Source organism: Suncus etruscus, chromosome 15 (genome assembly GCF_024139225.1).
Source record: "Suncus etruscus isolate mSunEtr1 chromosome 15, mSunEtr1.pri.cur, whole genome shotgun sequence".
Lineage (NCBI taxonomy): Eukaryota > Metazoa > Chordata > Mammalia > Eulipotyphla > Soricidae > Suncus > Suncus etruscus.
Genome location: NC_064862.1, coordinates 83,956,936 through 83,975,756, shown reverse-complemented (window position 1 = coordinate 83,975,756; position 18,821 = coordinate 83,956,936). Strand labels below are relative to the sequence as shown.

General features: G+C 54.2%; 1 protein-coding gene across 2 annotated transcripts in view; it reads left to right on the top strand.

The window, feature by feature from the left end:
* Nucleotides 1-18,821, top strand: part of GNG7 (G protein subunit gamma 7) — a 73,441-nt gene that overhangs the window by 48,294 nt on the left and 6,326 nt on the right. Inside the window, exons 3-4 of one of the 2 annotated variants that reach the window (XM_049789482.1) lie at nt 2,054-2,102; nt 17,840-17,955. In XM_049789482.1, the coding sequence (XP_049645439.1) occupies nt 17,875-17,955 (81 nt within the window). In that variant the 5' untranslated portion in view covers nt 2,054-2,102; nt 17,840-17,874. The remainder of the gene's footprint in view (nt 1-2,053; nt 2,103-17,839; nt 17,956-18,821) is intronic. The other variant, XM_049789483.1, reaches the window with a different exon arrangement.

Here is an 18,821-nt window from a genome sequence, read left to right as displayed (position 1 = left end):
ATCAAAGACAGTAAACACCCAGCAGTGCTCAGGGCTGACTCTGGCTCTTCACTCAGGGTTCACTCCTGGCATTGGTCAGGGGACCCCAAGTGTGTGATTTAAAAGCTGAGTGTGGGGGTGTGGAGTGATAGCACAGCAGTAGGGCATTTGCCTTGCACAAGGCCAATTCCTAATGGACCCTGGTTGAAATCTCAGCATCCCATATGGTCCCCAAAGCCTGCCAGGGATGATTTCTGAGCACAGATCCAGAAGTAACCCCTGAGCGCTGCTGGATGTGACCCAAAAACCACCCAAAAAAGCTGAATTTGGGAACCAGAGTGATAGTACAGCTGGGAGGGTATTTGCCTTACATGCAGCTGTTCTGGGTTTTATCCTTGGCATCCCATTGAGTTCCCCAGAACCACAAGGAGTATTCCCAAGTACAGAGCCAGGAGTAAATCCCGAGCATTGTTGGATGTGGCCCCAAAAGCAAAATAAATACATAAATATATAAAATAAAAGCTAAATAATTGGGACTGGAGCAAATCCAAGCCCTGCCAGGAGTGAGTCCTGAACACAGAGTCAGGAGTCAGCCCTGAGCACCACTTTATATGAACCCCAAACCAAAAATTATATAAATTACAAAATAAATCAATCGGTGTAGCACCCAAGGGCCTTTGGGGGGGTCCATGCTGATGGACCTCTAAGCCGCTCCGGGCTGTCAGTGGGACCCACCCCAGGACAATGCTGTATCCCTTCCAGGGAATTCTAAGTGGTGTCTGGGGGCCTCTGTGGTCACTCTACAGCAGGGGGTGCTCCTGACATCCAATAATGGATGTAACTGCCTGCTGTGAAGAGGACAGGAAGATTCCATCAACCTCTGGGCACCTCTAGGCCCACAGCAGCAGAGAAAGTCTCCACTCCTGACTGGAGCGGGACGGCGGTGGCACCCCCCAAATGGGTGGAAAAAACCCACTGGGCTGTGGAAAGCAGATGTTTGCACGGGAAAAGAGGTCACTCGACCTACAGAACCTGAGCGAATAGCCCTGCCTACCGTTAGCTCAGGAAGCCTGGCTGACCCCTGGGCACGTGCTGCTGTGAACAACTCCACCAGGAAAAGTCCAGAATGAGCCCCAGGGGGCCCAGTGTAGACCAGGGGTTTGATGCGTAGTCAGTGGCCCACTGCTGCAGGCTCCCCTGAGGAGCACAGCCTGGAAGACAGGACCAGGGACCCCTCCAGCCTTGCCCTCTGCATCTTATTGGGAAAGAGGGGAGAGGGAAGCCCTGGATGGGGTCGCCTTCGCAGGGCTGTTGATACGGCATGGAGGAGAGATTCCTCTGTTACTCCCACAGCTGGACTCAAGGTCCCCCAGAATGTCATGCTCCCTGCATTGCAGATCAGCGAAAGAGTAGGGGAACCAAAGGGATAATATGAGGTTAAGGTGCTTGCCTTGCAGGCAGCAGGCACTGGTTTGATCTCCCCATGTCACATGAAGTCTCCTGAGCCACACCAGGTGTGACTTCAGAGCACAGAGCTGGGAGTAGCCCCCAGCAATACTAGATTTGTCCCAAGCCTCCCCCTAAAAAAAAGAAATTTGGTCCCAGCTTCATCCAGGGTCCTGCTTGCATTAACCCCTGAAAAACAGACTGGAATATGTCCAGTCAAGCCTGGGAGGGTCCAGCTCTTCTTGGTGCCCCCCAAAACACATTGGACAACCAGCCTCCTAGTCCTGCAGGCCCCATACACCTGTCATGTCCTCCACTATCAGCTCTATAGATTGTCCCATCCTAGCAGAAAATGGGGTAACACCTTGATCCCCCATATTCAGTGGACAGTGCTTGTCCTGTCCCTGAGACCAGCCTATAGCTGCCTCCACCTGTCTCCCAAATGGAAGAATATGAATTCCAGAAGACAACTAGATTTCCCCCAGCCCTCCCCCACAAATAATCACATCTCTCCTGCAGGCATTTACTGTAGAGAATAAACTGAACTGCCCCCCCAAAAAAAAACCCTGTGCAGGGCGCCCATTTCCAATGCACCGGTTTGTGATTCTGTCTCTCCTTTTTGAAACAGGACGAAGCCAAAAATTTACAAAACTGCAAGGAAAAAAAAAAAAAGGTAGGTGACTCTTTTGTCTTACTTCATCAGCTTGGAATCCCTTGTTTTTTTCGAAAAAGGAACAAACAGGCTCGGGTATTTCACGCGCCGATGACACAGGAGAGATGCTGTCACCGCTTAGAACAGCTCTGGGCCCCGCGCCAGGAAACCAGGTTCTAGTCCTGGCCCCGCCCAGCCAGCCCTGGGTCCGGGGAGTCCGGCTCCACCCAGATGGACGGCGCCCATCTTTTCAGGGACCGCCCAAACGCCAGTACAAGCCCCGCCCACCGACAGGAATCTAGATCTGGCCACGCCCACACTGCGGGTTGTTTTGGTCGAGGCCCCGCCCACACCGCCCTGATTCCAGTCCGGGCCCTACCTATACCGCCTTGATTCCATTCCTGACCCCGCCCATGCATCTCCGGCCACGCCCATGCAGCCTTGATTAAAATGCAGACCCCGCCCGTCAACCTTGATCATAGTCTTGACCACGCCCACGCAGTGCTGATTCCAGTCCAGACCCCGCCCATAGCGCCTTAATTCCGTTCTTGACCCCGCCCATGTAAGGCCGGTCACACCCACCCAACCTCGATTGCAATGCAGGCCACGCCCATAGAGCGTTGATTACCATTTAAGCCCCGCCCGTGTGGTCCTGGCCCCGCCCACACCGTCTTGATTCCAATCCCAGTCCCGCAGCGGAAAACGTCTCCCCGTTTACCAAAACTGAGCATCCCGGCTCTCAGATCCGCCAGACAGCAGGGAAGTGGGTCCCCGGAGACCGTCGCGCACTTAGCCTCGTGTTTCCGGGAACCCTGTGCAAATATTTCGCGTCCATGACCTCACCCGGCTGGAGTGGAAAATGTGTCGGCTCCAGACCTTGCCCCGCCGCTGCCCCCGCTTTTTCTGGCCGACTCAGCGGCCTCGCCTCCTGCTCCAGCTCCCGGTTTCCGGGGCGGGAGGTGGGGGGCCTCCAGAGGGGAACTTTCGCTTTTCTCGGCTCAAGTCTTTCTACTGGCAGCTTTTGCATTTGCTCCCCTCAGTCCCCCTCTGGCTCTGAGCAGGCAAACTGGGTAGAGAGCTGCCCCCCCCCCCAATATCTTCTCCCTACCCCCAGCACCGCGATGTCCTTTTCCCCTGTGGTGGGGCTGATATGGGGAGATGCTGGTGACTTTCTCTGTGGGGGAGAAACGACAGATGTGTGGTTCTGGGAGATGGCACATTTTGGGGATGCTGGGAAGATGCCCCTGTAAACTGCAATGGGGAGATGAGAGAGGGGCTGAGACTTCTGTGCTTGAACATGTTTGGGGGCATTGCCCAATTCCTTGAACTGGAAGGGGATCTGAAACATTAAAAGTAGGGGTCAGTGGGGCCAGAGAGATAGCACAGGGGTAAGGCATTAGCCTTGCATGCGGCTTTCCTGGGACGGGCCCAGTTCGATTCCTGGCATCCCATATGGTTCTCCGAGCTTGCCAGGAGCGATTTCTGGTCACAGAGCCAGGAGTAACCCCTGAATATCTCCGGGTATGGCCCAAAAACCAATCAATTAATAGAAATAAATTTTTTTAAAAAGTGGATCAAGGGCCCGGAGAGATTGCACAGCGGCGTTTGCCTTGCAAGCAGCCGATCCAGGACCAAAGGCGATTGGTTCGAATCCCGGTGTCCCATATAGTCCTCCATGCCTGCCAGGAGCTATTTCTGAGCAGACAGCCAGGAGTAGCCCCTGAGCACCGCCGGGTGTGGCCCAAAAATAAAAAAAAAAAAAAGGAGGGGGAGATCAAGTGGAAGGGTGCATTTAACAGTGGCTGGGGGAGGAAACCCCCCCCCCGTATGGTTTCTTGAGTCAATATACGAAATAACTAAGTAGGGGCCAGAGTGATAGTACAGCAGGGAGAGCACTTGTGTTGCAAGTTTGATCCCCAACACCTCATGGAGTCCTTTGAGCCCACCAAGATTCCCAAGAGAAGAGCCAGGAGTCAGCCCTGAGCATCCCTGGGTGTGCCCAAAAACCAAACAAAAACAGAAAAGAAAAAAAAAGGATTAAGCAGTCTAGAGACAGGAGAATTAGTACCAGGGGATAGGGGGCATTAACCCTGCATGCAGCTGACCTGGGTTTGAACCCCATGTACTACCAGGAGTAACCCTGAGTACTGCCTGGTATGGTCATAAAACCAAAGGGGGGGTGGAGAAATGAATGATGGATTCATTAAAAAGGCAGGAGAGCCTGTTAGGTGGCTCAAGCACAGACTTTGTTTTGGTTTTTTTTTTGTTTTGTTTTGTTTTGTTTTGGGTCACGCACAGCAGCACCCAGGGGTCACTCCTGGCTCTAAGCTCAGACATCGCTCCTGGCAGACTCGGGGGACCATATGGGATGCCGGGATTCCAACCACCGTTCTGCATGCAAGGCAAATACCCCACCTCCATGCTATCTCTCCAGCCCAAGCACAGACTTTGTATACAGGAGCCCTAAGTTCCATCCCTAGCACCTCAGGGTACCCCGAACCTCACCAGAGTTTTCCTGGAGCATAGAGCCAGAGTAGCCTCTAAGCACTGCTGACTGACCAAAAACAAACCAAAGCAGAGGATTTGGAGAGATAGACCAGCAAGTAAGGCACTTGCCTTGCACATGGCCCGCCAGCTTCGATTCTTTGCACCCCACATATGGGTGCCCCACCAAGTAATCCTTGAACACAGCCAGCAGTAACTCCTAAGCATCGCCAGGTGTGGCCCCAAAACAAAATAACCAGGGACCCTGGGGTGGAGCACAGTAGGGAGGGTGTTCAAAGTCAGATTTGATCCCTCTATTCCACAGGGTCCCCCAAGCCCACCAGGAGTGATACCTGAGTGCAGATCTAGGAATGACACCTGAGCATCACTGGTGTGGCCCCAAAACAAAAATGAAAAAAATAAAAGAGACCTCAAGGGAATCCATGAGCTCAGGTCACTGGGGGTGGGCAGCTTGGGGTGCCCTTTTATGTGAGCCCCAACTGTCTTTCCAGACTGGGGTGCTTCTGAGAGTGCACAGATATAGCTGCGCCATAAAGAAAAAACAACAGGGAGGTAAGGTGTTTGCCTTGCATGCAGAGGTACGGTGGTTTGAATCCTGACATCCCATATGGTCCCCCAAGCCTGCCAAGGGCGATTTCTGAGCATAGAGCCATGAGTAACCCCTGAGCGCTGCAGGGTATGCGACCCAAAAACCAGAACAAAAAGAAAAAGACAACAGAACCCACACAGGCTCAAAAAATGGGTGTTGGCTGAAACGGACACCCCAAGGCCCAAGGCACAGCCAGGAATTACCTGCAGGTCACCCGAACCTCTGAGTGGCCCCTCCCCAAGCACCCCAGCACCTGCTGCCACGTGTGAACTCTCAGGTATTAAGCCCCCTCCCCACCTCAATCAAAGGACTCTGTGCTCTGGGACCCTAAGTTGAGCCACTGTCATTAGTCCTTTCTAGAAGTTTCAGGCTGATCCCCAGAATGCAAAGGGAGAGCTGTGAGGAGAGACAAGGTGAGGGGTTGCATTCTAGGCATCAGTTTGACCCCTAGCACTAATAGTCTCCCAAGTTTGGGGATGGTGACTCTGGAGGAAGGAACGTCCATGTCCCCTCACCCACTGGAGGAAGCAACACCCTACCCCCTAGGAAGTGGTGGCATTAGGACCCTCTCCCTGCCCTAGGTGTACCCCAGAAATCTGGGTAGGACCTGAGCCCAGGACTAAGAGGACAAGAGTATGTGTAGTTAGAAGCCATGAAATCAGAGGGAATTCTGTTGTAGCAGCTTCAGGACGTTCATTTCATGCCCCGGGTTATCTCTCAGAGTGGGCTTTGCAGCGTGCATAGGAGTCTGCAGAAGCACCTGGGGAAGGCCTAGATCAGCCCTGTGTGTCCTCTCACCCCAGGCTGAGCTTCCCAGGCTACTCCAACAGAGGGGCAGGTTGATGACACCCCCCGACCCCTCTGTGCCGGGAATCAGGGAAGCGAGGTGACAGAGCTGGGATGGGTCAGCCTCATGTGACCACGGGGGCTCCCTACAAACAGAGGGCAGCCTGTCCTCTGCCCTCACACACGCGCGCGGGGTCACCCACCCCAAGGCCACCACACTCACTCCTCTAGCTAAATATAGCTGCGGCGCAGCTAGGACACAAAAGGGTGACCCTGACCAAGAGTCACAAGGCAGTGCCCAGAACCCCACGCCCAGACCCCACTCTGGGCTCATGGGTTCTGGAGCACAAAGGACCCCAGAAGCCCTCACGAGACAGGTCTCTCTCTACACACACGCCCCCAGACATGACCTCAAGCAGCTGCAGGCCTGGGGAAGCGGGGGTGTAGGTGGGGGCAGAGAACTCTGGAGCTGAGGTCAGAGACGAGGGACCAGTCTGAAGGGGAACAGAAAAATTCATGCTTGGATCCCAGCTTCCGGGAGATGCTCAGAATTTCTGTTTCATCCGTGTTTGGAATTGTGTTTTAGGTTTTTTCCTCTGTTTTATTGACTCACACCCAGCAGTGCTCAGGGCTTACTCCTGGCTCTGCTCTTAGGATTCACTCCCTGGAGTGAATCAAACCTGGGAATCAAACCTAGGATAATCCCATGCAAAACAAGTGCCCTCCTGCTGTGTGATGGCCTCAACCCCTGTGTCTGCTTCATTCTGAAGTTCAAATGCTCGCAAGCACCCTGATTTCTCCTCAGGGAGCCTCCTCTTTTGGGGGGGGGGGAAATCACACCTGGCGATGCTCAGGGGTTACTCCTAGCTTTGCGCTCAGAAATCGCCCCTGGCAGCTCAGGGGACCATATGGGATGCCGGGATTTGAACCACCGTCGGTCCTGGGTTGGCTACTTGCAAAGCAAACGTCCTACCGCTGTGCTTTCTCTCCGGCCCTGGAGGGTCTCTTGCGGGACCCCAGGAGAGGAAAGGATGAGGGGCATTAAGACAGGGACCCTGCCCTGATGATACCTCCCTACAGCCCAGCATGTGCCCCCACTTCTTTAGGGGAAGTTGAACTTTTAGTCCACACCTGGCTCTTTGCCCTCAGGAGTTACTCCTGGCAGTTTTGGGGGGACTATATGGGATGCCAGGGATGGAACCTTGCATGCAAGGCAAACGCCCTCCCCTACTGTACTATCACTCCAGTTCCTCTTTCTCTTTTGTTAGTTTTTGGGTCTGATGGTGGTGTCCAGGGCTTATTCCTGACTGTACTCAGGGATCACCCCTGTGGAGTGCTGGGGATTGAACCCTGGTCTTCCATATGCAAGACAAGTGCTATCCCTGCTGTACTATCGGTCTGGCCCCCCACTTTCTGCAGATTCTTGAGCTCGGAGGACTTCAGAGCTGCAGAGATTTTCAATCAAAGCAAATGCCCTACCCACTCTACTATCTCTCTGGCCTCCACAATGCCTGTGTGTGTGTGTGTGTGTGTGTGTGTGTGTGTGTGTGTGTGTGTGTTTGTGTGTGTGTGTGTTTCAGGGCCACACCTGAAGCTTCTCAGGGGTTCTACCTGGCTGCTGTTTGGGGTGCCACGCAGAGCCAGGATGGACCCCCCAAAACGATCTCTCTCTCCAAAACACCAGTATTTTCCTCTAGAGTCAAAGCAGATTCCATCTCCCAGTCTCACCCCTCACCCCCTTAATGCCAGGAGCACCCCAGTGAGATTGGGGTGTGTAGGACAGCACCACATGATCTGCAGGCTCTCCCCCACCCCTCCACTGGGCCTTCCCTCCCCTGGCCTCTTCCAATCTTGGCTAGGCTGCGTTTGGGTTTTGTTTTGGTGTGGGGTGTTTTTTTTATGTTTGTTTGGATCTTTCTTTTTTTTTTTATTTTTTTAACTTTTCCAGCATAACACACCGTCTCCTGGGCTCGGGAACACTCTGTACCCCATGCCCTCTCCCGCCTGCTCCCCGCCTGAGCCTCCTCCGTCCTCCAGCCTCCAGCCGGATCTGGCTGCTAGTCCCTGTGGGCGGTTTTCCTTCCTTCCTCTGGCAGGCAGGCGGCGACGGGGGCCTCGGAAGGAAAGAGATCGGGAGCACGGAGAGCTGGAAAACTGGCGGTTCCGGGAAGTTTCAAAGACACACGCCGGTTGCAGGGTTTCAAAGGCGCGTCTGTTCTCGGCAAAGAGGGGGGACCCTGGAGCGCGCGCGGGGCTCATCCGTGCATTGTACTGCCAGCCAGTCCCCACCCCCCTTCACTCACCCCTCCATGCCCAGCCTGCTGCCCGGAAGCTTCAAGCCCTCAGAGAAGCTAAAGAGGACAGATGATCGTTGCCAGGTTTATAGAGGGCACAGGGGCATAAGTTAAAAGCAAAAGAGGGAGGCCCGGAGAGATAGCACAGCGGCGTTTGCCTTGCAAGCAGCCGATCCAGGATCAAAGGTGGTTGGTTCGAATCCCGGTGTCCCATATGGTCCCCCGTGCCTGCCAGGAGCTGTTTCTGAGCAGACAGCCAGGAGTAACCCCTGAGCATCGCCGGGTGTGGCCCAAAAACAAACAAACAAAAAAAAGCAAAAGAGGGGGCCGCAGAGATAGCATGGAAGTAGGGCATTTGCCTTGCATGCAGAAGGACAGTGATTCGAATCCCAGCATCCCATATGGTCCCCGAGCCTGTCAGGAATAACCCCTGAGTGCTGCTGGGTGCAACCAAAAAACCAAAAAAAAAAAAAGGCAAAAGGCCCAGAAATTTCTCTGGTATTTGAAAGGGCTATACTCAAGGCCCTGCGTTCGATCCCGGACACTGCTAAGTCCTGATGCCCCTGACTTCCACTGCGTGATGGAACAGAACAGCCCCGAGAAGAAAAACAATCAATCAGGGCTGGCTAGTGCGCTTTGTGCATGGCTGATCTAGGTTGGAGTCCTATAGAGTCTGCCAAGTCGTGCCAGGAGTGCCTCCTTCGTGCAGAGCCTCCTCCGTGTAGCAGGCACCCCTGAGGTCCTGCCCCTGAGGTTACCTGGGTGCTGAGGCCAAACCCACATAGGCCCTACCAAATCATCATGACCCCTTGCTGGAGTCCAGGTTTGGAGAAGGCGTGACTCCTGGCCATCTCTTCAAGGCCACACCTGAGCCTAGATGGTCCAGCAAGTCAACCCAGAGAACTCTACCAGGAGTGATCCTGACCCCATTTGGGGGTGAAGGGGTGTGAGTGGGGGTGGCCGGGATGGTAGGAGTAGAGCCTCGTGACAACTTACTGAGTAGTAACAGGAAGTTCGCCCCACCCACAGGGCTCAGTCCCCCGCCCACGGGACTCGGGACCCCGCCTGCAAGGTTTCATGAAGTGTTTTATGTTTTTGTTTTGTGGGCCACACTCAGCAATGCTCAAGGGTTATTCCTGGCTCTGCACTCAAGAATCACGCCTGGTAGGCTCAGGGTACCACATGGGATGCCAGGGATCGAACCCGGGTCAGCCACCTACAAGGCAAGCACCCTCCACACTGTACTATGGCTCCAGCCCTTGAACTTGCCCCCCTTGGCTCAGGACTCCGTCCACAGCATCTAGGACTGCACCCATAGAACCCAGGACTCTCCAAAAATCAGCCTTAATTTAGGGGAGGGACTTTAGATCTAACTGCTCCGGACACTTGGTGGTCTTGGGGGTAGCCCAACACCTCATCCCAGCCCTAGCTGCTCTTAATGCTTAGGAAGCTAGGTCAGTGAACCCCACTTTCTTGTCCTTCTGCGACAAGTGGCCACTCCCCCTCCTCCTCTGCTTGCTTGAAAGTCAGTCAGTCCCCTAGCAGCCCACCACCCCAGGTTCTAGAAGCCTACAGAATCTGGTGGGTGTCCCAGTGTCCCATTTGGCTGACAGGTGCAGCGGAATCCCAAACCCTTCCCCTCCTAGGCCCCACCCCTGACCTTTCTCCCTTCTGAAGAGGCTTGGCATAGCGCCCAGGCAATGCCAGGATGCAACCTGCCCTTGGCCTGGAAAGTCTGAGCCCTGGGCCTTTGAGTTCTTTTAGAGAGGATACTGGGGCCGGATCGCATATGGGGGGGGGGGGGGCGCTGCTGGCCTTGCACTTGGCCAACCCGGGTTCAATCCCTAACACCCCAGATAGTCCCCCCCACCTCCCAAGCACCACCACCAGGAGTGATCCCCCTATTGCAGAGTTAGAATGAAACACTAAGCACCGCAGGATGTGACCCCCCCCCCCCAAACTAAGAAAGAACTAAAGAAGGTCCAGGTCTCTCCCTGCAACCCCACCCGAGCCCCACAGTGGAGCCGTTGGCGGGGCCCTTCCCTCCACCCCACCGGGGCACATTTTTCACATTCTTTTCCTTTGACGCAGCCCAACTGGGCCAACGTCTGTCTGTCCGTCCTTCCGAGCCTCTTGGGCAGCCCCCGCGCGCCACCCGAGCTGGTCTCCCTATGCTCCAGGCCGCCTGCCCGGGGAGCCAAGCTCCCTCGCCAGCTATGAGAGTTATGCATGGAATCCGGAGGCTCGGCGGCCCCCTCGGGTCTGGCTGTCACCGTATCCGGTATCCGGTACCACTGTCGGGTAAACGTCGGAGTGCAGCCCAGAGGAGCTTCACCAGGTCACCAGTTTAGGGGGAGACCGACCCCCAGTTTGGCCTGGCGCAGGCTGACCGGCATGGGGCGCTGCAGAGAAATCTCTTCTGCTAGGCACGCGTGGAGTCCCTCTTTCTCCTTTCAGCTTGGTGCTGGGTCAGGCCAGGCTTGAGGGTTCACCCCAGGACCCCCTTCGTGCACGCAGCTCCTGGGGTCTTGGTTCTTCCTTTGAGGTTGTCAGAACCACATGCATTCCAGGAAGGCTTGGCCAGACTCCAAATTATATTTTTGAGTGGTCTCTCTGTCTCTCTCTCTCTCCCCCAAATTACACTTTTGAGTGATCTCTCTCTCTCTCTTTCTTTCTCTTTCCCCCCACCCCTGCCTGGCATGCTCTCTCTGCATGCATCTGGGGAACCGGCCAGAAGGAAGTAGGGTTGAAGGACATCAAGTCCTTAATACTAGCAGAGAGAGGGCAGAGAGACATTTGCAAGGGCCCTGGGCTCAGGCCTTGCATGTAGGAGCCCTTGGGTTCGAGTACTTGCAGAGCCACCTGAGCACCACCCAGGTGACCCAAACACATAGGACAAGCCCATAGAGGGGACTGAGTGACCCCCTGGGGGTACAGAGGACCAGGAAACTTAATTTTGTTGTCTGGGGGCCACCCACCCTGCAGTGTTCAGTTAAGGCTTACTCCTGGTTCTGTGCTCAAGAATTTTCTGGCCAGCCAGAGTGATAGCACAGCGGTAAGGCCTCTGCTGGACCCCGGTTCGAATCCCAGCATCCTATATGGTCCCCCGAGCCTGCCAGATGCAACTTCTGAGTGCAGAACCAGGAGTAATTCCTGAGTGCCACCAGATGTGATTCTCCCCACCCCCCATAAAAAGAATCTTCTGGCCATACTGAGGGCATGGGATACCGGGAATCAAATCTGGGTCAGCCATGTACAAAGTAGCACCCTTCCCCGTACCCCAGGAAGCTTTTCTGGGGTACACAAGCTTCTCAGACACACATAAAAGTTCTGTCATATCCTTGGGGGAGGAAGTAGCCAGCCAGAGCTGCTGATTCAAGACCAAACACAGGAGGCTCAGGAGGCCTTCTCTAAAACATGCACCCCCAATTCTGCTCGTCAGGGTCATCTCAGACTCCAGCTAACAGCTGAGGAGATTCCTGGCATGCAGTGTGTGTGTGTGTGTGTGTGTGTGTGTGTGTGTGTGTGTGTGTGTGTGTATGTGTGTGTGTTGTTTGGGCTCTGAATTTTGACCCATACTTAGAGGTGTTTTGGAGAGACCAGGCAGTGCCAGGAATTGAACCCATGATTTTTGCATGTGCAGCAGCCTTATTTTGTTGGGGGGCTACAACCGGCAGTGCTCAGGGGTTACTCCTAGCTCTGCACTCAGGAACCACTCTGGCCAGGCTCAGAATGTCGGGTATAGAATCCAGGTTGGCCATGAGCAAGACAAGTGCCTTTCCAGCTATACTATTGCTCTGTTCCCCGAATTTGCTTGTGCTTTTGTTGTTTTGATTGTTGGCTTGGGGGGAATCACACCTAGCGACTTGGGAACTTCTCTGAGCTTTGTAATCAGGGTTTCTTCCTCTGGGGCTCAGGAACGTGAACCAGGCCTCCCGAATGCAAATGTCTGTCTGCACTCATCCTGTTGAACTGTGTCTCGGCCCCCCCTATTTTGGTCTCCTAAAGTTCCACTTTTGGCTACAACTGAAACACTTTTCTCCTCTGTGTTTTCCAGTTCTCTCTCTTTTTTTTTTTCTGAAGCTGTCTTCCATGTTTCTTTTTGTCTCTGATCCTGGCCTTGTCTGTTCATCCTCTACTTCTTATTTGCTTTTCCTGAATGTCCAATTGACTGCTAAGATTTCCAGTTCTGCCTATCTTTCTCTTTGCAATGATTTCATTGGTGGGGGGTGGGGGGTGAACCACAGCAGCAATGCTAACTCCTGGCTCTACACTCAGGGATCACTCCTGGCAAGGCTTGGGATGCTGTGGAACAAATCTGGGTCATCCCACATGCAAAAACAAATGTCCTACCCACTGTACTATCTCCCTGGGCCCTAGAGTCTTGTTTGTTGGTTTGTTTTGAGGCCACACCCATTGGTACTTAGGGCTGATTCCTGGCTCTGCACTCAGGGATCATTCCTGGCGTTGCTCAGGGGACCCAATAGAATTGTGGGGATTGAACCAGTATCAGCCGTTTGCAAGGCCCAGCACCGTCCCTGCTATCCTTTGGCTCTGTCCCAGACTCTTTTATATTTTTCCTTGGTTCATTGATCCAGGCTCCATGGGACTTTTCCAGCTGCCTCCCCCGCCCCAGGCCTGGGTGTGTGGCCCTCAGCAATGAGCTGGTTGCTGGGACTCGGCGTTTCTCAACCATCACCAGAGAACCAGCTAAGCCACCTCCTCTGGCCACAAGCCACCCAGCAGCTGTGTTTATCCTTGTCCTTTGTCACCTGTGCCTGAAAAGAGCCCGTCGCCTGCCTGGCTGCCAGCTCCAAACCCATTCTCTGACTTGAGATTTAAGGAGCTTTGCCAAGCACTTTGAGAGCACAGGGTATGGCCCAGGGACAGTGGATCCTAGAGAGGGCAAGTAACTTTCCCAAAGTAGCACAGTCTGATACAGCAAAGGCAGGATTTCAGTTACCAGAGCCAAACCTGGTGGTGCTTAGAGGCTCCACTGGGCATCAAAAATCAAACTCAGCACCTTGTGCATGCCAGACCTGCACCCCAATACTTGGAGCTCTCGCCTCGACCCGAACTCTGCATTTATTTGGTTTTGTTTTGAGGCTACACCTGAGGTGCTCAGGGGTTACTCCCACCTCTATACTCAGGAATCACTACTGCCGGGCTTGGGGGACAATATGGGATGCCGGGGATCAAGCCTGGGTTTGCCGTAGACAAGGAAAATACTCTACCCACTGTTAGCCCGGTGCCCAGGGCTAACTCCTGGCTTGGTGTTTGGGGATCATGTCTGCCAGGGCACTGAGAGACTTATGGGGTGCTGGAAATCAAGCCAGAGGCAACCATGTGCAAGGCCAATCCCTTCCCCACTGGCCTGTCTCTCTAGCCCTACCACCTGCTTTGGAAATTCACTTTTACTCTTATGCCCCCCCCCATCAGTACCAAACAATTGGGGTTCCATGAAACTGGACCCTGTTGGGGCTTTTTGTTTGTTTACTTGTTTCTGAGCACACCAGGCAGCACTTGGGTTACTCCTGGCAGTCTTGTGGGACCATATGGGATGCCAGAGGTAGAACCTGGGTCAGCCGCATGCAATGCAAACTCCCTCCCTGGTATTCTTTCTCTCCAGCCCCATTCAGTTTCTTTCTTTCTGTTTGGTTTGGTTTGGACCACATCCAGCAGTGGCCACAACTACTCAGGGCTGACTCTTGAATCTGTGCTCACCCTGGGTGTCCGGGATTGAATCTTGCTGGCTCCAATATACTGCAGTTTCTTTCTATTTTTTGTTTGTTTGTTTGTTTGTTTGATTTTGGTTTTGGGGCCACATCCAGTGATGCTCAGGAGTTACCCCTGGCTATGTGCTCAGAAATCGCTCCTGGCTTGAGGGACTATGCAACGCTGGTGGGGATCAAACCGTGGTCCATTTGGTTAGCAGTTGCGAGGCAAACACCCTACTGCTTGCTCCACTGCTCCGGCCCCTATGTCCCAAGGGACAATGAGTGATGTCTGGACCCCTCTGAGTGGTAATATGGGGGAGGCAGGAAAGAGGGTGTCCTGTCATTGTCTGTGCCTCATCCCACAGTGACTCCAAATCAGGATCTGGGGTGAGGTGAGCAGGCCTGCTCCCATCTAGCCCCCACTCCATAGTATAGCTGTGTGCCCACCCCAGGCTTTCCCCATGCACTGTTTCCATGCTTGCATGGGGGAGCTCCCCTCGGAGCTGTGCTATCTGGGGTGACTGTTCCAGCCGGCTTGCCTAGAGTTCCTGTTTCTGGGTTCCTGGGCGGGATCTGCCGAAACTCTCGCTGCCCTTTCCGCCCTTTGCCCAGAGCCCGCCAGGCCTGGCAGTGGCTCAGCGCGTATTTTTAGAAGCTTTTCACCCCAAGTAACCCTGCCAGGCCTGACCCCGCCTCTCCCTCCCGGGAGCCTGCAAACCTGCCAGTCTCTGCCTTCCCCCTCCCGGTCCTACTCCCCACTGCCAGGACTCTGCCAGCCTTCAGGGCCCACTGCACCCCGGGCACCCAGGCAGGCCCGCCCGGCCAGGGTGCCTGTGTGTCACGTGCGGGGTGCTGGGGTTCTCTGACTCAGCACCTTCCCGGGACCGACTGGGGCTGAGTCAGGCCAGGCCGGGCCATGAGTCGGCTGCACGTGGGCGCTGACGCCACCAGCAGAGCAGCTCAGCTCACCTCGGCACACGCAACAACACTGCCAACAACACTGCCGCCTGTGCCGGGGAGAAGGGGGCAAGAGTGATGGGACAGCGGGGAGTGCCCTGGCTTTGTGTGCATGACCCAGGTTTGATCCCCAACGCCCCATAGGGTCCCCCCTGAGCTCTGCCAGGAGTCAGCACCAAGCATGGCCGAGTGTGGCTCAAAAAGGAAAACAAACAGGGGCCTGAGCTATATAGCACAGTGGTAGAGAGTTAGCCTTGCATGTGGCCAACCTCAGATAGACCCTGGTTCAATTCCCAGCATCCCATATGGTTCCCGGAGCCTGCCAGGAGCGATTTCTTTTTTTTGTTTTGTTTTGTTTTTTGGGTCACACCTGGCAGCGCTATCCTGGCTATACACTCAGAAATCGCTCCTGGCAGGTTCGGGGGACCATATGGGATGCCAGGATTCAAAACACCATCCTTCTGCATGCAAGGCAACCGCACTACCTGTATGCTATCTCTCCGACCCCAAGGAGCGATTTCTGAGTACAGTGCAGAGCCAGGAGCCTTGAGCACTGCCCAGTGTGACCCAAATGCCCCGCCCCCAAAAGGCAAAACGGGCCTGAGTGGTGGCATCTGCCTTGCCCAAGCTAAGCTAGGACGAACCTCCATTTGATCTCCCAGTGTCCCATATGGTCCCCCAAGCCAGGAGTGATTTCTGAGTTCATAGCCAGAAGTAACTCCTAGGCCTCACCGGGTGTGGCCCAAAAACCAAAAAAAAAAAAAAAGGCAAAGGCATCTGCCTTGCCCAAGCTAGCCTAGGATGGACCATGATTCAATCTCCCAGCATCCCATTTGGTCCCCCAAGCCAGGAGCAATTTCTGAGTGCATAGCCAAGTAACTCCTGGGTGTCACTGGGTGTGGCCCCAAAAAAAGGCAAAACAAACATAAATAAATGCCTGCATCGTGGACCCAAAGAGTAGGACAGTATGGAGAGTGCTTGCTTTGCACAGGCTGACCTAGGTTCCATCCCTGGCACCTTATAGGGTCCCTCAAGCCCGCTGGGAGTGATCACTGAGCATAGAGCCAGGAGTCAGCCCTGAGCATCCACAGGTGTGGTCTAAATCAAACCTAACAAAACAAAACACAATGTCTGGAGTAATAGTACATTCGGGAGGGCACTTACCTTGCACGAAGCCAACCTGGGTTCGATCCCCAGCATTCCAGGGGGCTCCCATGAGGATGCAAGTTCATGTCAACTCCACACATCCTCATAACCCTTTGGCCACTACACCAACCCAAGTATAGTCTCATAGGGCACCCATAGACATATACACATTAGTAACAAATGGACAAAGACATGCAAATATGTGAGCACATGTGTCCATGGTCTAGTAGCCACCCAAATTCATACATGCCCCTGTGCCCATGTACACATGTGTATCTATGTGAATAGACGTTTACCTACAGTGCATTCAGGGGCCTGAGAGATAGTGGTAGGGCATTTGTCTTGCACGCTGCTAACCCAAGACAAACGGTGGCTCAAATCCTGGTATCTCATATGGTCCCCCGTTCCTGCCAGGAGATATTTCTGAGCACAGAGCCAGGAGTAACTCCCCTGAGCACCGCTGAGTGTGACCCAAAAACAAACAAACAAAACATACAACGCATTCGTGTATGTGATCATGTGTGCACCAGTACACCCACAGTTTGTTGCATAAATATGTTGTGTCTGCACAAATTCACATGTGAGGCTCACAAATGTCATACCTGTCATGCATACTCACACGTGCATGTATTTGAACATGGATACACACATGGGCAGATGTGCTTATATATCCTCACGGACATGCATGCATATCCCCTCTCATGCATGACCTGTGTGGCCCTCTTAGGCCAAGCTCAGGGCCTGGGGTACAGCCCGTGTGGGCAGAGAGCCCAGATCTTGTGGACCCCGAGGTTCCCTGTGCACCAGGCCGGAGGTGGCCCAGGGTGGCCTCTCCCGTCTGTGGTGGGCACCCCTGGGCGGGAAAACTGGGCCCGACTCCAGGACCCGCTGAGGAAAACACGTGGCCAGGCCAGCCGTTTGTTCTGGGCCGTATCTATATTCAGCGCTGAGTAATTTGGGTCTTTTGAAGGTCTAAATTAAGGTCTCTTGGGTCCCCTGACTTGGAGATTTTGTGGCTTCTTTGAAGTTGTCTGCTGAATCAGAATTTTCTGGAAGCCGACATGCTGCCCCGGTGTCCTGAGCAAAGATACTGGCCTCTGTTCACCACCCACCCAGGAGGGGCACTGGGTATCCACAGGGAACAGGGTTGAGGGTGTCCTCAAAACACCTGTTCTGGAGCTTAGTCCATCACCCCAGCTGCAGAGCACAGCCCGATGCCTGTGAGTGTGGATGTGTGACACTTCCCAGCTCAGATGGATTATTGGGGTCACTAGAGCAGCCCATGCCCGCCAGCCCACCCAGCAGCCCCAGGTACCTCTTTGATGTTCTCCTAGAAAATCATGTTGTTCTTTTGGGGCCACATACAGCGGTGCTCAGGACTGGCACCAGCTCTGTACTCAGCAGTCACTTCTGGCAGTACTCAAGAACCCTATGCGATGCCAAGGATCAAACATAAGCCGTCCTCATGCAAGGCCAGTGCCATCCCCACTCTCCTATCACTCTGGCCTCTAGAAAACTTTTTTTGGGGCGGTTTTGCTTTGGATGAGAGCCACACCCAGCAGTGCTCAGGGCTGGCTCCTGGCTCTGCATTCAGAGATCACTCCTGGTGGGGCTCAGGGAGATGCTGGAGATTGAATCCAGCTCAGTTGCATGCAGATATCTTACCTGCCACACTGTCACTCTGGCTCTATCTCTCTCTATCTCTCTGGCTCTTAAGCCTGTGCCTGTCCCACAGCTGCCCCCAAATATAACATCTGTTTACCCACAGCTCTCTGGACGCCGGGCACAGGCTGATGGCAGACAATGTCCACCAGTAACAGCATTGCCCAGACCCGGAAGCTGGTGGAACAGCTCCGAATTGAGGCCGGGATAGAGCGAATCAAGGTGAGTGGGGGTTTGGAGGGGTTCATGGAGGAGCGTGAGATGCATGTAAGGGGCGCATACTTTTTGGTTGGGAGTCCACACCCAATGCTTCTCAGGGCTTACTCCTGGCTCTGCACTCTGTGATCACGCCTGGCAATGCTCAGGGGACCCTATGGGATGTGGAGACTCGAACCTGGGTTAGCCGCGTGCAAGACCAGCACTCTTTCCACTGTGCTCTCACTCCAGCCCCAGGGTGAGATATTCTAGATATTTTATTGGTTTTGTGGGCCATACCTGGTGCTCAGGAGTTATTCCTGGCTCAGCGCTCAGAGCTTGGGGGACCATATGGGATGCCAAGGATTGAACCCAAATCACCGCCTTCCCTGCTCTCTCATTGCTCTGGCCCCTATCACACACACACACACACACACACACCCCTTCCACAACCTTCCCTGAAGATACTCAGTCCTGCTTGGGGCCAGCACCAACGCAAGAGGGAGACACTGTCCTCCTTGCACCTTGGCACGCTTGAAAATTTTTGCTTTTGTTAAAATAAGCACGTTTGGGGCTAGAACCAGGGGACAGCAAGGCAGGCATTTTCAAGTTCAACCCTCAGTACCCCATAAGGTTCCCGAGTAGTGGGAGTGAGCCCTGAATACAAAGCCAGGAGTGACCCCTGAGCATTGCCAGGTGTGTGGGGGGAGGGAGGGAGGGAGGGAGGGAGAGAGAGAGAGAGAGAGAGAGAGAGAGAGAGAGAGAGAGAGAGAGAGAGAGAGAAGGGTTTGGAGCATATGGGGAGTACACTTGGGACCCCTCAACCCAGTGGCCAACCCTCAGGCCTGCCCTGGTTCTTTTCCCAGGAATCTACAGAACATGGGGTGGGGGGT